Below are 15,452 nucleotides of genomic sequence, written 5' to 3'. Positions count from 1 at the left end.
GGCAGAAAGAGGGGCAGTGGAAAGGGAGCTGAGAYACCCTAGAGAGGCCACCAGTCTTCTTCAGGGAGCATGACATCAACACCTCAGTTCAGGCAGCAAAGTGCCCCAGCGCAAGCCCAGCACTGCATTAACCCACCTACCACCTCCATGGAGCAACCTCACTTTCTCCACCTGGCAGGGGGCTGATGGAGCAGGAGGCAGATAATCACATCAGAAAAATAAATTAAAAAACAGCCTATTCCAATGTTTTTATTAACTAAAATGAGCCTGCAACAGGACTTAATTTCCAGACTCTTGGTGATTAGGCTTAAGGGTTGAGATGCAGTGCAGTGGCACCGCCCGGCGGCTGAGGAAGCTTGTGACACAGGTGGAGGCTCAGGCCCAAGCTAGGAGCATCCTGGTGAGGGCAAAAGACCAGGAGCCCATTAGAAAGGAGGTGAGGGCAGGGAGAGAACACAACATGCAGCCTTGCAACCCAGGAGCTTGAGGAGAGCAGTTGCCAACACCTCCAAAAAGCAAGTGCTTTTAGATGCTCTGCTAAAAACATGGAGTTAGCAGATATGACCGCCTAGGTAATATCCAGACAAGGGAAGAGCATAGCTTTTAGGTTCAGACCCTCCATATACAGGATGCTGGGTCCATCTCAGCAATACATGTGGCCAGAGTAACACAAGAGCCCTGCCAGTGCAAACCTTGGGTGCCATTTGTGGCATGGGGTCTTCAGACAGCAGGGAAGTTATCCACCAACAGCCCCTTGTCCAGCCTCCCTGCAGCTTCACAGCAAGTGACAGGCCATGCTGCCCCTCCACCTGGCCCATCCTCTCCTCCAAGCTCTAGCTCTTAGCATCTCTCTCCCCACATTGAGGTTTTATCTTTGCATTCCTTGCATCTCTACATAGCAGGTTTTTTACCAAGCTACTCATATTTAGCTCTTTCAATCTCCCTTTATAARACTACCCCTTCAGATCATCATTTGTGCTATTCTTCTCTGAACTTCCTCCAGTTTTCTAAAATCTGCTAGGGCTTGGTTTTCCTTGTTTTGGAATGGGAGCTACAAGTATGCTGATATATAGGCTGAAAAACTGTTGTAGAAAGAGGAAATAGAGATAAAGTGCTTCCACTTACTCAGGAACTGATGCATGCCTAGTAGTCCTGCACTATCCCTAGCACAGAGGGCAAGATTTCCACCTACCTTTGTAATGGAGCCCAGCACCAATGCCAGAGATAGTGCTGAAGGACTCCTGCAGGACAGACAGACTGTCTGGAAAGCACAGAACAAAGCAAAGCTTAAAAGAAATCCATGCAAATAGCTAAAGGTGGTCATTAGAGATTGGCGGGGAGGAACAATCCCTTCACACAGCAAATGGCCAGTGGCAAACCCGCACTGTTTGGATCTGCACCTGGCATCACAGCAGGATGCTGGGGCATGCCAGCCCCATGGCTCATTTTGCAGTGCAAGACACACAGGGCACCAAGGCATCCTGCAAGTGCCACGGCTGAGCCTCCTCCCTCACTTGGGAGGATGTCTAGACACAAGGCAGTGACACCCCCAGGCAAGGAGCTCCTCCAGCAGCCATGCCATTTGGRCCGATGACCTGCTTCTTTCTGTAGACAGCATCACAGCCAGGTGCGTTTCAGTCTCCAGCCAGAGWGAGAGGGTATCTTGTGGTCCGACAAGGGGTATAGTCAGTGCAAAGCCAAGCACGTACCTATAGACATGTTGTGAGAGGGGTAAGATGGCCTATTGTAAGATGGGCCTTCCCATCCTGGATGAACTCCCTACTGCAGTCAGGCCCAAACTTTGCCTCACCAGGCCAGACTGGTGTTGCCTGGGAAGTCTCCAAACCTGTTTGTTGCAACTGCATCCATCCCTACTGGCAGCAGCTGCTCCCACGGACTTCCACCTCCCTTTGGAGGAACCTGTCACCAGCCTCATGTCCATAGCTGTCTCCATGCAAAAGCCACTCAAGTCCTTCCTCAGCCCCCTCACCAGTTTTCCCCCTGAGGCTTTCAGAGTCCCTCCATTTGTCATGTGCTCAATGAACCGAGGCAGATGTGCAACTGGCCCAGCCAAACCGTTACCATCATTGTCAAGCTAGGATTCTTCAAATAGCTCTGAACTGTGATACAAATCATACTTTGATGAGGTCCATAAGGCCATCTGGATGKCCTTAAACAGCCTTGATAAAGATGGAGCTCAAGACAGAAGGAATCTCAGCTGTTTCAGGCCATTTGCCATCCCTTTAAGCTAACATTTGTGCACATTGACAGAAAGGGCCTTGTGACCAAGGAGCAGTAGCGCTGGGGCGCCTGGCCCACAGCAGGACACGAGGGCTTGGTAGGACCAAGCCCAGCCAGTTGTGAGCCCCTGGCACCCCAGCACACAGCAAGTGGAGAAGGACTGGGATGGTGAAAACCAGGGCCCAGGGAGCAGATGGGGCACACAGCAGCCAGCGGGATCTTTGCCTCCAGGCAGCCTACAAGAGGCCACCCCCAGGTCCAACACGCTGCAGCTTGAAGCCAAGGAGCAGGGACCAGGGAGCAAAAGAGGAGGGCTCTGAGCAGACCTTGTCCTGGCTGTAGCTCTTTGCCAGTTTCCATCTCCCCCAGCCTGGGTGCCATGTTGGAGACCCCTCTCCAAGGTGCAAACAAGGACTGCAAGCTCCAGGAGGTGATGTAGCCCCAGGCCTGGCCAGTCCAACTTCCACCCACAAATTCCCCTTTGCACAGAGAACATCCCTCCTCTTCCCCTCCCCATGGCAGGGGAAGGGGCTGCCTTTCCCCCTTCCTCCTGGAAAGGGTCCCCAGCCCTCAGCCCTTGTAGCCAACCCATGGACGTTACCCTGCAGCCCAGTGAAAGAGGGACATGGGCCGGGAGGGGGTAGCRTGAAGGCATTTGCAGCAGGTTGCTGGAAGACAGCACCTGGATCTCCCCTGCACCCTCCAGTGAAGCTGCAGCCCCCCACGGGCCCACATCAGCCCCCCRGGGGCCTGACGAGGCAAGATGCAAGTGCAGGAGCAGAAAGAAACAGCTGGATCCTGAAGCACTGAGTGCGGCTGTGGCATCGCTGGGGGGGAGAGGGAGGGAAAAAAAAGAAGAAGAAGTCAACATACACACAAAAATCTCTCCTGAAAGGGAGGGTACGGTGTATAGACAGAAACTGGGTAATACCTTATCAGCCACATTAAAAGGATCTAGTCAGAAGGGCCTTCCCTGGGGGAGAGCTAATTTATTCTCTGGTTTATTATACCTCAAACATAAGCCTGAAATCTCTCCAGGGAAGGGAAAAGGAAAAACAAACAAACCAACCAACCAACCAACCATTATAAAGGCTGCAAAACCACTTGCAAAGGGACTGTTACACGAGCGAGAGGAGCTGGGCGGCCGCGGGCCGGGCGAGGGGGCCGGTGTGTCCCGCTGTGGGGCTCGTGGCCTGGCCCCGCCGCCCCCGGCTGCGTCGACAGGCAGCCCCCACGTGCCCCCGACACCCAAACCGGCGCAGAGACGGCTCCGAGCCGCGCGCAGGACCCGGAGGGGAGTTTTACTCGCTGGTGGTTGAGCAACTGCTGGTGCCCCTGAGCCTTCTGATCCCCRGCAGGGACCTAGCCAGGGTGTTCCCAGGGCGTCTGCTTTCCAAAATTACCTCTAGGCAATTAGCTCAGCCCCCCCCGCCCCGTGCCGCCGGCAGCCGAGCGCGATGCCCTGGCTAGCAGCGTTGGCCGCTTTCAACGCCAGGGTCTGAGCCGCGCTCGGTGCCTGCCGTGGCCACCCAGCCCCTCGCCCCGTCGCCGCGGAGYACAGCCCCCGGCTCCTCGCCGCGACCTGCATTTTGGGCCCCCAAACACATGGCCTTGCACTTAGCTGTTTCAAACCCACAGAGAGCTGCACAGGGCTAATTTCTGATCAGGCTGTCACGAGGGATTACGTCAAATACCTTACAGGAGTCTAAGCGTATTATGCCACCGCAGCCACCTTTGTCAGCCAAATCCGAAACCTCATCAAAAAACACCACCGAGTTTATCCTTCCTCAGTGCCCTTAGAGAAAATTCATCCCCAGGACTTTTCCTGGGTCACTGCACCCTGATCTTTGCCAGTCATTCAATCTTGGGTCAAAACAGCCACCCCACATCCCCAACCAGCACATTTGAGTCCCCCTAACAGGCAGGAGCAGCCCAAAGGTGACACCTACCAGTAGCAGCAGAGCCAGTGCCACCACAGAGGAGCTTGTGTGACCTTGGAGTGAAGGACCCACGTGCAGCTCCTCTCTCCCGCTCCACTCACGGCAACGGGACGCRGCAAGGAGAGTTAGAAAAAGCCACATCTGGCACCAGGTCGGAGCGGAGCAGGGGAAGAGGCTGCCCTCTGCCCTCGCGAACCCTCTGCTTGGCTTTCCAAGAAAGCCTGCTCCTCGCGGGCCATGTCCCGCACGTCAGGAGCACCCTGCACATTGCCAAACAGCCTCCCCCTGCATAACACCACTTGTCATTGCTATTCACACCCCGACCCAGAGCCCCAAAGCTGCTATTTCATGGCTGTGCTCAGGCACCCTCAGCAATGCGGAAGAACCAGCCTCATGTCCTCCCTAAATAATTGTTTTAATTAGCGTTGCTTTCATGTAGGTGATTAGCACAGGGCCACTGGCAGGGCTTCCTTGGGAACTTGTGCAGTGGGCAAACAAATAAGTGCAATCCTTGGTACTGCCATAGCATTTAAGTGCTTTAATATCACCCTCCCTAATAGCTGCCTGTCAGTCTTCATTAGATGATTTGAGTCTCCTCTAATTCTGTCTGTGGTTGAAGCAGCGTACGCCGCTCTGTCATCAAGTTTGGGGTGCCTTCCTGATTGGGGAAAAAAAGGGAAAAAAAAAAAAAAAAAAAAAGCTCCCTTTTCCATGCCAGTCATCTGCCTTGCTTCCTTCCCAGAAACAAACTGCACCGCACCAGAGCCCTGCAGCGGGGCAGGAGGCTGAGCCCGACCTGCTTTCCGCTGCCACGAGCTGAGCCGTGGCACCAGGGAGCTCGGGAGGAGCAGGGGGACTCGGGCAGGGCCGGGATGGTGGTGACGTAGGTGAGCAGCTCCAGGCGGGTGCCCTGCCTGGCAGGACGGAGTGTATCCAGGGGTTATCAATACCCAGGGAGAGCCCTGACCTCACGCTGCTGGGGAAGCTTCACAAGGGCACAGTGGAAGGAGAGAGGCTGGATTTTAGAAACCAGGATTTCAGCAGTGCCTGGTCAGCAGCCAGCAACCACCACACTAATAACAGGAACTGGCTTATCCCTGACTCTAAAGTCTGCTATGAAAATAAATAATCTGCAAATTAAAGTTTCCCTGCAATGTGATGGCATCGCCCCACGTTCTGTACTCTGGAGGAGAGATTAGAGCCAATCTGCAATGAGCGCCAGCCCATGATCCTATCAGGATATTGCTGTATTATTGAACAGGGAATTGAGAGAAGGAGTTTAATAGCTGCAATGTTATCGGGGAATCAAACATTAGACTCCAGGAAAGGCCATGACTTTGCATGCTTTCCCTTCTTCAAGGCAGCAATTGCATGCCACAAAATTCTTGMGGCTAGAAGTATTTTAATCTCTGCATCAAATTAACCCAAATTCATACATAAAAGCCATCACCAGGGCACACAAACCTATCCTCTACCCAGCATAAGCCTTTCAAACAGCCCAAGAGATCACTCTTGCCTTTGGGAACACAGGTTCACAGCAGGGAGCTGGTTTGACTGAAGGTGGAAACCAGCAACTCACAGCTTGAATGTCTCATAGCWCTGCTGTTGCTGGAGTTCATGTCCTGCAACACGACCGTCTGTCAGCCTACAGCTTGGGCCAGGAAGAGCAGAGCTGGAGCATGCCAAAAGCAGAGGGACCTGAAGGTGCCAGAGCAGGCAGAGTCAGTGTGCCTGACCCCGTGGATGCAATGTGACTTATCCTGAGATACTAGGAATATGTAGTGTGGGGGCTGCATGGGCGGGAATACCCTGTCTCCAGCTGAGCCTCGCGAACACTACAAGGAGACATGCTGCTTTGATAATGCTGAGCAAGTGCTTGTAATGCTGTTGGCACGCGTGAGGTGACTTTTGTGATTAGAGTGGGAAACRGGAACACCTGGGTTCTGTTTCCAAATGTTCCTCTCATTTTCCAAGTAAAAGCCTGGGCAGAACATTTAACCTTTCGTGTGTATGTCCATCRGTAGAATATGTATTTTATCCTCGATAGAATTTTAAACTTCAGTTTCTCTTCAAGGCCAAGATAGGGGCACACCTCCCACTGCTCATAACTTCCCTATCCAAGTGTCTCCTGAACCCTGCCCACCCGAGGCTTGGGCCTCCACCCAATCCCACCTGCATGGCACAGAGTGGAGGAGCCCAGCCCTAACCAGCAGGCGAGACTCTCCTCCCTTCACGYAGCAGCCCCCTGGCACGCACCAGGAACCCTGGCAGGGAAGGCTGAGCAACAGCCTCGGRTTTTCATGTGGGAGGCAAGGAGGAAATCTCACGGTGCCCTCTCCAGGATGCCGCACAAGCCTGCTCGTGGCCGGAGCGGGACGGGGCACCCTGCCGTCCCCGAGCCCCCCGGCAGGGCCTTGCTAGGAAAGCACTGTGCCGAGACGAAGGGATGATGCCCAAGTGCTGGCTTCCCAGAGAGGATAGATTGAGCCCTGCTAGCTCCTACTTGTGCTGTATGCTAGCAGCAATCACTTGAAAGGAAAAATAAACACTAGTAGAGGGAGCTGACCAAGAACAGATGAGAGATGCTTCTGTTCAAGACGCTGTGGGGAAACAAATCCCTGCATTCACTGGAGTGCACCAAACACGCTTTAATGGGCCTCCCACCGATTACCATGGCAGAAGCACCAAGCAACAGCAGCAGGGCAGGGAGGACAGGCCTCTGCTGCTGGAAAGCGAGTGAAAAGGGGCTCTGACATTAATTGGCTGGCAGTATGCAGAGGGTGTCAGCCAGAAATCAAAGCTGTCTCCCTCTTGGCCCCTTCGTATGCCGAGTGCCCCCTCTACGCAGAGTCAGCAGCGGTATGACATTTGTGTGCTGCACACCAAGATCCCAATTACAGCCCGGATGGCTCACATACTGCACGCTTTAATTAATTTGCCTTTTCCTGTTGGAGAATGGTTTCTCTGRCAGATTGGGACCAAGCAGAGAGGGCAGCTGCTCCCCAGCAAACTGTCTCTTCCATCAGCCCAAACAGAGATTGGAAAGGTCAGCTCTGGGCCTCACTTTTGGCCCAGGGAAGGCCAACAGTAGCAAAACCCCCTTTCTAGAGGAAATCTGTGGGGCCTTCCCAGGCCAGCAGGGGTGAGAAAAGCCATGATGAGCAGTAGGATCTCCTGACACCTCAGAGCTCCCATTAAGTCACAAACCACTTGCGGTTGCAAAGGGACCTTCCCTGAGAACACGGTTCATGTCTCTGCCTCCATCGCCTCCAGGGCTGAGCAGTAGGCAGCCCCCCAGCTCAGGCGGCCCTCACTGCTGCAGCTGCACACAGCCACCCGCTGCCCAGGGCGGACGGCTTCAGCAGGAACGCAGAAGGACACAGGGCCTGCTGGCCACCAGGTTCAGGTAACTGCAAAAACAGCTGCTGACACCGCTGACACCAAAGCAACCCTCTTGATGTACCCAGATGTGAAACTAGCGCCTGCCTTCCTCCCTCCCTCCTTTCCGAGAGGGCTCTTAGCCATCATGAGGACTCACTCAGCTACAGGGGCACCCCAACCCTGCCATTCACCACAGGGTGGGACTGGTAGGTGCTGGGAACAGAGAAAAGCCAGCAAAGGAGAGAGGACAGAAAACACAGCACTCCAGGAGGTGAACTGGTCTCACCTGGCACTCTTCGGTTAATAGGGTCCCAGGCCGCTGAAGTATTCACCTACTGCAGTGGTGCTCCTACGGTGCATCAAGTATTAAGGATTCATAAAGAAAAAAGCACAGCAGCTCCTATTTCAGTGCCTCCCACCACCCCATGCTTCTGGCATTTTCCCTCTTTCCAGCTAACCTAAATGATCTTGGGTCTTCAGCTGTTTCCTTCCCCCACCAGCTCATTAGGGCTTTTAGAGAAGACTTGCTCCTACCAAACCTGGGCCAACCCACCATTAACCTCTTTCCACACCAAGGATTGGTCTTTACTTTAGACTCAGATTCCCATCTCAAACAGTTTTCATCTCCAGGAAACTYTACCCCCTCACCCTCGAGGTGACTAAATTTCTTTAATAGCCTCTTGTGAGTAACTTTATCAAAAACCTTTTGAAAGCTAAATAAAATTCTTGTGCTGCTTTTCTTTTTCTCTAAGATTTTGTTAGCACACTTCTGACAGGCTTGAATTGAGAAAAGCTTTTGGTTTCTAAGATTATTTCCTGCTCTTAAGCAGCAGAGCCCTCATTTTGCCTCCTAAACRGGGCCAGCAAACAAACTCCAGCTTGGTTTCCTCAGGCAGCTCCTGCTGAATTTCCACCTCACTCCTGGCAAGGTGTTTGCTTCAATGGTGCATTATCACACAGCAGCACATACATTAGCTGCAAGGTTTTGGGAAGGAAACCCACAACACTGCTGCCCTTCCCCTGCACATGAGCAATCCCAGGACCTCCTGTCCTGCACAGGACTCCATGGCCCACATAATCATACAGATGAAGGGTTTCTAGGCCTGAGCTCATGCCCTCTCCAAACCTCCAATCAAGGTTTAAACTCCAAGAYTGCTGTGCCAAAACACAGGAGTCCAAGGCAGGAAGAGGATTTTGTCCCACAAGATGCATGAAAGCCACAAGTAACTTGTCATACTGAGAAAAGAAYGCGAGCTTACAGACTCAAAAATGCTTGCTTTTCCTCCCCCATCTCTCATCTTCTTGCTCCCTCCCCCCCMCACACACCTCACTCCATCAGGTCTCAGGCAACAGAGAGAAACAGAGCTTGGCAGATTCTATGCCTGAAACTCAGAAACAAAACGCTGCACTCTCTATGTTTAAGACGATCGTTTCTAGCACTGAAGAGCACCCGCTAGTCTCGTAGCGATAGCAGGACATCCACAAGTAGAATCTCTACTGCATCTGAAAATTAAGCCCACTCTCACCTATTTTTGCCAACCATTACTGCCTAAAGCTTGTATGAATACAGAAAAATAGGTGCAGCTCTTCTCAGCCTTTGGCCCAAAGCTGCAGCTAAGTTAGGAGAAACACGCAATCTGCCTGCTCTGATCAGGCCTCCATCCTTACCTCATCYGGAGGAGTTTTCCTAGAAGCCTCCACATGAAAAGCTGGAAAGATGCCCTGAATCCATGACAAACAGAATAGCTGTGGTTTTCTCCTGCTCCCACCAGAGCTCATGATCTGCCCTGCCATTGTCTCCAATTGAGCAGGTCTTGACCAAGGGTAAGTCCACAGCAGAGCAGTTTTCAGGCCTCTGCACAGCTGCAGTGCAGCAGCCTACCCAGAGTGCCCCAGCAGTGGTGCATATCAGGCCTTTGAGACTCTGCCAGCACTATAGCAAGGCACCCCAGAAGACCTCTCTCCAACCATGATGGAAAATTTTCCGTAGGCAGTTTGGCTCTGGCAATGGAAATGGACATCCATGAATGCTCTGCAACACATTTATTAAGCATGCGCCTCAAGACTCTTCCAGGAATCACACAAGGAGAGGGACCATGCCAAGCTGAGCTGAAGCAAAGGCAGTTTCTTGCAGGCTCTGTTTTTCTTTACTGCTCTTCTTGAAAACAAGCAAACAGCTCTGCCTAGACCTGTACCCACCCACCCTGTCGGCGCAAGTCTCTAGCAGAGACACAGCTCCTCTGGCTCCTAGTGTCAACACATCCCCAAGCCACCCTACACTGAGGCAAGACAGGGATGCATGAAGCCTTCCTCACCACACAAGGGAATCCCATTTTTCAGGCTGCTCTTCTGTCAGATCAGGGATGTGGTTGGCTCAGGGCAGGTTTTAGAGCCTCATTAACACTCTGCAATGAGGCCTGGCAGCAGCTGATTTGATTTAAGGTTCATTTCCAGGCTGTGATTTAAGAGAAGATTTGCTTAATGTTCTCTAACAGGCTCTTCTGACTGGGAGCCTGAGTGCTGCCTAATGACAGTCTTATTTATTGTAATGTCTTTGCAGTGAGGAGTCTAAAGGAGCAGGGCAGAAACACAGCAGCTGCTGGCAGGTGCTCAGACGGCAGAGGAAGCATCCCTCACTGCAGGAAGCGGTAACAGGCACGAGGAACTGCATTCCTTTATTCAGGACAGGCAGATATTGTACCTGCTCCCTGCTTCAAGAGATCTGCAAGACAGACCATTCTTGGTTTGCCTAAGATAGACAGCACAGCATCTCTATATGCCTTTTTCTCCATTTTCTCGCTACTGTAGTATTTCAGAGGTGGGGAACATCAAAATGCCTGCTTACCTCCAGAGCGGTTAAAAGGCAACTCATAAACAAGACTTCCGGTTTCTCCTCCCTGTTGCCCAGTTTTGGGCTTCCAAGTCAATGGCTTAGCCTGCTTTCCTCCTGGGAGGGAGGCAGTCACAGTCTGACATTTGTAAACTGCTTTGAGCTTCTGAGCTGGACATACCCATCCCAAGGCCAAACGTGCAGATATTCATAACACAAGTGAAGACAGCCGGTCAAGCAAGGGTTTGTCATATTTTAATGACATTGATCTTTGGTGTTTCCCCCGTTAGCACTCGCGCTCTCCCCGTCCTTCCTCCATAAGCCTGCTAGGGATGGAGAGTTACAAACGAAAAGGAAAATCACATTTGAGACTAAAAACAAAATATCAGAGCCTTGATTTCTCCACTAGAAACTACATGTACAAGGTCAAGATTTCACATGCAACACCTTACATCACAGACCCATACCTCACATCCTGGCCTGGAGCTGAAAGTATTAATATCCTACGCCCTGCCAAGGAGGTGCAGCTCAGATCTGGTGCCATGAGACTGCTGGGATGGCTCATTCACGTTATGATTGGCACAGCTTGGAATATCTTTGCACAAACTGCATTCTGACTAGAAAGCAGTAGCCCCTTTCCCTTTACCCATCTGTAACAGCAGCTCTGCTTAGGTTCCTGCCAAGTACTAAATCAACACTCTAAAAGAGAAAGAACTCCACTCATAAGCAGTTTGAGCGCCATGCAGGTTTTGGCAAAGCCCAGCTCTTCCTAGAGAAGACCACAACTCAGGCAGGAAGGGTTCCAAAACACATCATGCTCTGAAGGGGAGCAAGGCTGTGCCATGGAGCRGGACTGTGGCCTGGAAGACTCCTCCACTCCAGTAAAGAGCTGGAGCATCACACCCAAGTCTGCCCAATAGGACTGCCTGTCTCCAGAAGGATGTTGCAAGCCCCTTTCCCTATCTTCACTCTACTAACCAATCCCTAGGCATAAAAGGGCAGGAAAGAGGAAAGAAAAGAAACTTTACAAAGGATGTTTACCAAATTCCAGGGCTAGGGCTGARCTCAGGAGATTCCAGGGGACTGCAAAATCTGCATGAGGTGCAACCAGGATGGTCTATGTTCCTGTTAAGTATTCAGTAGCAGGAATGTTGGAATTTAAGATAATACGCCTTCTTTCCCATGGCTTCTCTTGCAGTTCTTATCCCTTCCCACTCACCCAGCACACCAATGCCCTCTGAACTGCCAACATCCTGCCAGAGCCACAAGTCCCTATTCTTCCAGCTTCTGGCCAGTTGTGAGGTACAGGTCTCCGCTGAGCAGTACAAGGGTAGCACCAACATACAACTCATCTCTACCTGTTCCGTGAGTCCCCACTGGTGCTGTCATTACTATAGAAGTTGGTACTGTCAGGAAGATGGTTATTATTAGTTAGGTCACTGTATTCAATTGGTCCCTCAGTGTCCATGGAGGATTGGGCCTGCTCTGACAGGTCCAGATCACCAGCTCCTTGTCCTTCACTCCCGACAGGGGCTGTCCGCGGGCTCAGGCCATGCTCTGACAGCTGCATAGACTCTGAAAGGATCCGTCCCTCCAGCTCAGCTGCCAGCTGCTGAGAGGTGGACTGCTGTGCTGACGTGCCCTCAGCCCCAGTGGACTCTGCACCAGTCTGAGAGCTGCGGTGGATCCGGTGGCTAACAATGATGTTGTTGCCAAAGCCGCCCATAGACGCCATAGTGGTGCTCTGCTCCCGCTGGACCACAGCRGTCATGCCACCTTCTGCCATGAGCCTTTGGATCCTACTGAGGGCATCCTCTCCACTAGTCCCATATTCTGGGCCTTCACCTGCAAGAGAGAGCAGAAGCAAATTTGGCACACACGGAAAATTACAGGACAAAGAAAAAGCATGCTCAGCAGATGCATCACCAGTCACATGGGCTGGGACAAAAAAATGGCTTTGCTCCAGAAGCATGATATTTTATTCCTTTAACTTTCATTGAAGTGCCATGCCAATCCCCCCAAAAAGAAAACCCCTCAATTCTATAAAGAAARTTTTGCTGCCACTGCCACAGATATCCTTAAGATTGCATGTCCAAGCCTTGGAGAGGAAKCTCTTACCCAGAGATACAAGTGAGCAAAGACTGAGCTCAAAGAGGCAGAGTATTTTCTCACACTTACGGAGACAGTCGAGACAGTCCAGCCAGTCCAAGAGGAACAGGAAGAGAAAAGCTCAATTTGCACTGCAATAAAGCACACACTTTGCCATGGTGYAAAGGAGCCCTGTGGCCTTTCCTACTTCATCCATGCGAGAACATCGTAGGCAAACCAGTTGAAAGCAATCTTCCCCACATGAGGGAGCATGGGGCAGGTAGCCCAACAGAGACTGCAGCTACAGAACAAGTTCTGCTTCTATAACACCTATGCTTGGGAAAGACCAAGCATTTAGGCTCCCCTCAGCTGGTATCTTTTGAGGTATGCAAAGTGCATCTCAAATTCTAGCGCTTTTGTATACTTAATCTCCCAGCCTTTCCCTTCATAGTTAGGCAAGACTGAGCTCTGACAGAATCATCATCAGATACCTTGGTTGCTGAAGATTAACTCTGAAGAACAAGATCTCACAGAAAGACAGCCCAATTAGAAGAATAAATTCCCATGGTAGGAAGATCCAGCCCAGCTCTTTTACAGCATCCTCCTGTTGTTGCAAACCTCACCCAGACTGTTTGGGTGAAAAATTTGTAATCATAAACTGCTAGAATGGCTTCATAGTGGCATCCCCTTGACTCTTATTAAAGAGATAAATCTCAGTCCCAGCTTCACGAAGCCATCATAGTACCATTTAGAGGACAGGAGAAAGCCATGATACATCTTGGCGCCAGGGAAATGAACACAAATGTCAACAGAGGCAAGAGTTATGAACCACCACCCCCACCCCACCAAAGCCCGCCACACTCACTAGGAAAACAAAATAGCTTAGGGCTGTTGGGTGGAGATCATGTCTCCAATGTGGGGCTGTGGTACTCTGCACAGCCCACATCATGCCACTGTAAAGGCAATTTTCTGAAACAAAACAAAACAAACAAACAAAAAAACCCCAGATAATTAAGCTTGTTAACATATACACAATCAGTGACAACTTGCTTCTTTTTCTCATAGGCTCAATGGTGCTTGCAAYAAACACCAATGACTGCCTCCACAACAGTGTATGGCTAATTTCACCTTCAGAGAAGATTATTGACATACTGCCCTATCATAGAAACAACACAGATACTAAGGGCAAATTTAATTCTCACAAATAGAGTATGTCTTTTTCTGGTAGGGATGTAGTGGCCTGCTATACACACAGGGAAATTTTATAGCTCCTTGTTTAGAGCATGACTGAAATCACAGATGACCGAGGCCACAGAAGTGTTTGCAGCAGAGCCCAGAGGAGCATGAATACCCACCGAGCAGATTCCGGCCAATAACTCTGGCAGGCAAATCCCGTGCACAACATGGATGATGCATGAACAAGTAAACAGGCTGACCAGCACAGACAACATCAAGCACAGAGGAGACTGTCAGATGGCTGGAAACTTCAGTGTGAAAAGCATAAATGCCCATGGACTTTGGAGCCTTAACGATGAGTAAGGAGGTAAGCGGAGTGCTTGAGAAGTATGATTTTGGATTTTGTCATCRTTTCCTTCTGAGGGCACAGTCATAAGCACATACATGACAGACCACTTACTATAAACTGGTCAATACCACCAGCACTGGAGCTGCAATCAGCAAGGATCCCCAGCTGATGCTCCTAACATCACAAACATCTGCTTCACAGCAGCAGTTCATGCAGGCAGCACACACCACAGCACCCTCTGCTCTTCCCTCTCCTTAATTACTAGCTGCCATGTTTGAAGTTCCAGGCTTTGAGGCTCTTCCCTGCTCAAGGAACAGGCAAGGGCTGATGCCACRGCAAAACTGGCAGATGCTTGGTAGCAAACTGTCTATCCAGGCCCACTTAACTATTCCAAAGACCAGGGCATTTCTGTAAGTCTAGGTGACTGACTCCAGTGACTTACAAAATGGCAGCCAGGATGATCCACAGCTAATACATCTCTCTTTAGAAGTTGTCTGCCACACTACTTCGGCAATGCAAGGGTTTGACACAGAAGACTGTAAAGGCAAAACGTCTGCTCTTCTTTCAAGGGAGCTGGGCATAAGGCAGCAGCAATGTCACTCTTGAGTCAAGCAAAGCGGACCCTGAATTACCTACAGCGAGTACAACTTGTTTACCTGTGGGCATGAAGAGCACACATCCAATAAAGTGAAAAGCCCATGGAAGCAAGGCTAAGACTGGGCTTGTCTGTGATGGTTTGATGTGCTGGCCTCACTCTTCAATTTTTCCTATTCTCAGTTTTCCTCTTTCTAAAACAAGCAGTAGTTAGCAGCTAGGCTTGCAAACAGAGCTTCAGAATTAGAACTAAGCGTAAGAACTGCAGAGATGTCTAAGTCTTCAGCACACAAGGAACAATAGCTCTGAGCTGTGAGCTGACCCACTAATTCAGGTATTCAAAGATAAAAAATATTACCATTTTTAAATTAATTCACTTTTTGCACAAGGAGAGAAAAAGGGAGGGCCACAGCTCTGCATAATCAAATACAAATAATCACATCTCCCTTCAGTGCCACAAGAAACACTATCTATTACTTTTCTCTCCAATCAAGCTCAGACGCATGCTCAAACTCCTCTTACAGGTCAGCTAATCTCAAGCAATTACAAAGAACCAAGAAAAGGCAAAATTGTGACATCTGTGACAAATTTATTAACAGTATCTCACCTTGGTGATAATGCATGAGTGGAATTCACTTTTGTAAGGAGAATTTAAGAGTATCCCCAAGATTAATCCCCAGAGAGCTAGGTACTTGAAAGGTCAATGTAAAGACTTTCCATGGTACAAGATACTTCTAGAATCTTGTGATATTTTTAGGTAGTGCTTTTCAGAGGGCTTTAAAGAGAAACTGAAATTTACAGTTCTATATGATACATAACACATTTTATAGGTGGACATACAGATGAAAGCTTA

The 15,452-nt window shown here is 50.4% G+C and overlaps 1 protein-coding gene across 4 annotated transcripts in view; it reads right to left on the bottom strand.

Annotated features, from left to right (window-relative positions):
* Nucleotides 1-10,631: 10,631 nt before the first annotated feature.
* Nucleotides 10,632-15,452, bottom strand: part of AMBRA1 (autophagy and beclin 1 regulator 1) — a 132,949-nt gene continuing 128,128 nt past the window's right edge. For all 4 annotated transcript variants that reach the window (XM_085306264.1, XM_085306247.1, XM_085306254.1 and 1 more), the window contains one exon: nt 10,632-12,237. In XM_085306264.1, the coding sequence (XP_085162390.1) occupies nt 11,747-12,237 (491 nt within the window). In that variant the 3' untranslated portion in view covers nt 10,632-11,746. The remainder of the gene's footprint in view (nt 12,238-15,452) is intronic.

This window comes from Rhea americana, unplaced genomic scaffold (assembly GCF_003343005.1).
Source record: "Rhea americana isolate MKP2758 unplaced genomic scaffold, rheAme1 scaffold_102, whole genome shotgun sequence".
Classification (NCBI taxonomy): Eukaryota; Metazoa; Chordata; class Aves; order Rheiformes; family Rheidae; genus Rhea; species Rhea americana.
Note: the sequence above shows the minus strand (reverse complement) of the source record. Positions and strands in the feature narration are given on the sequence as shown.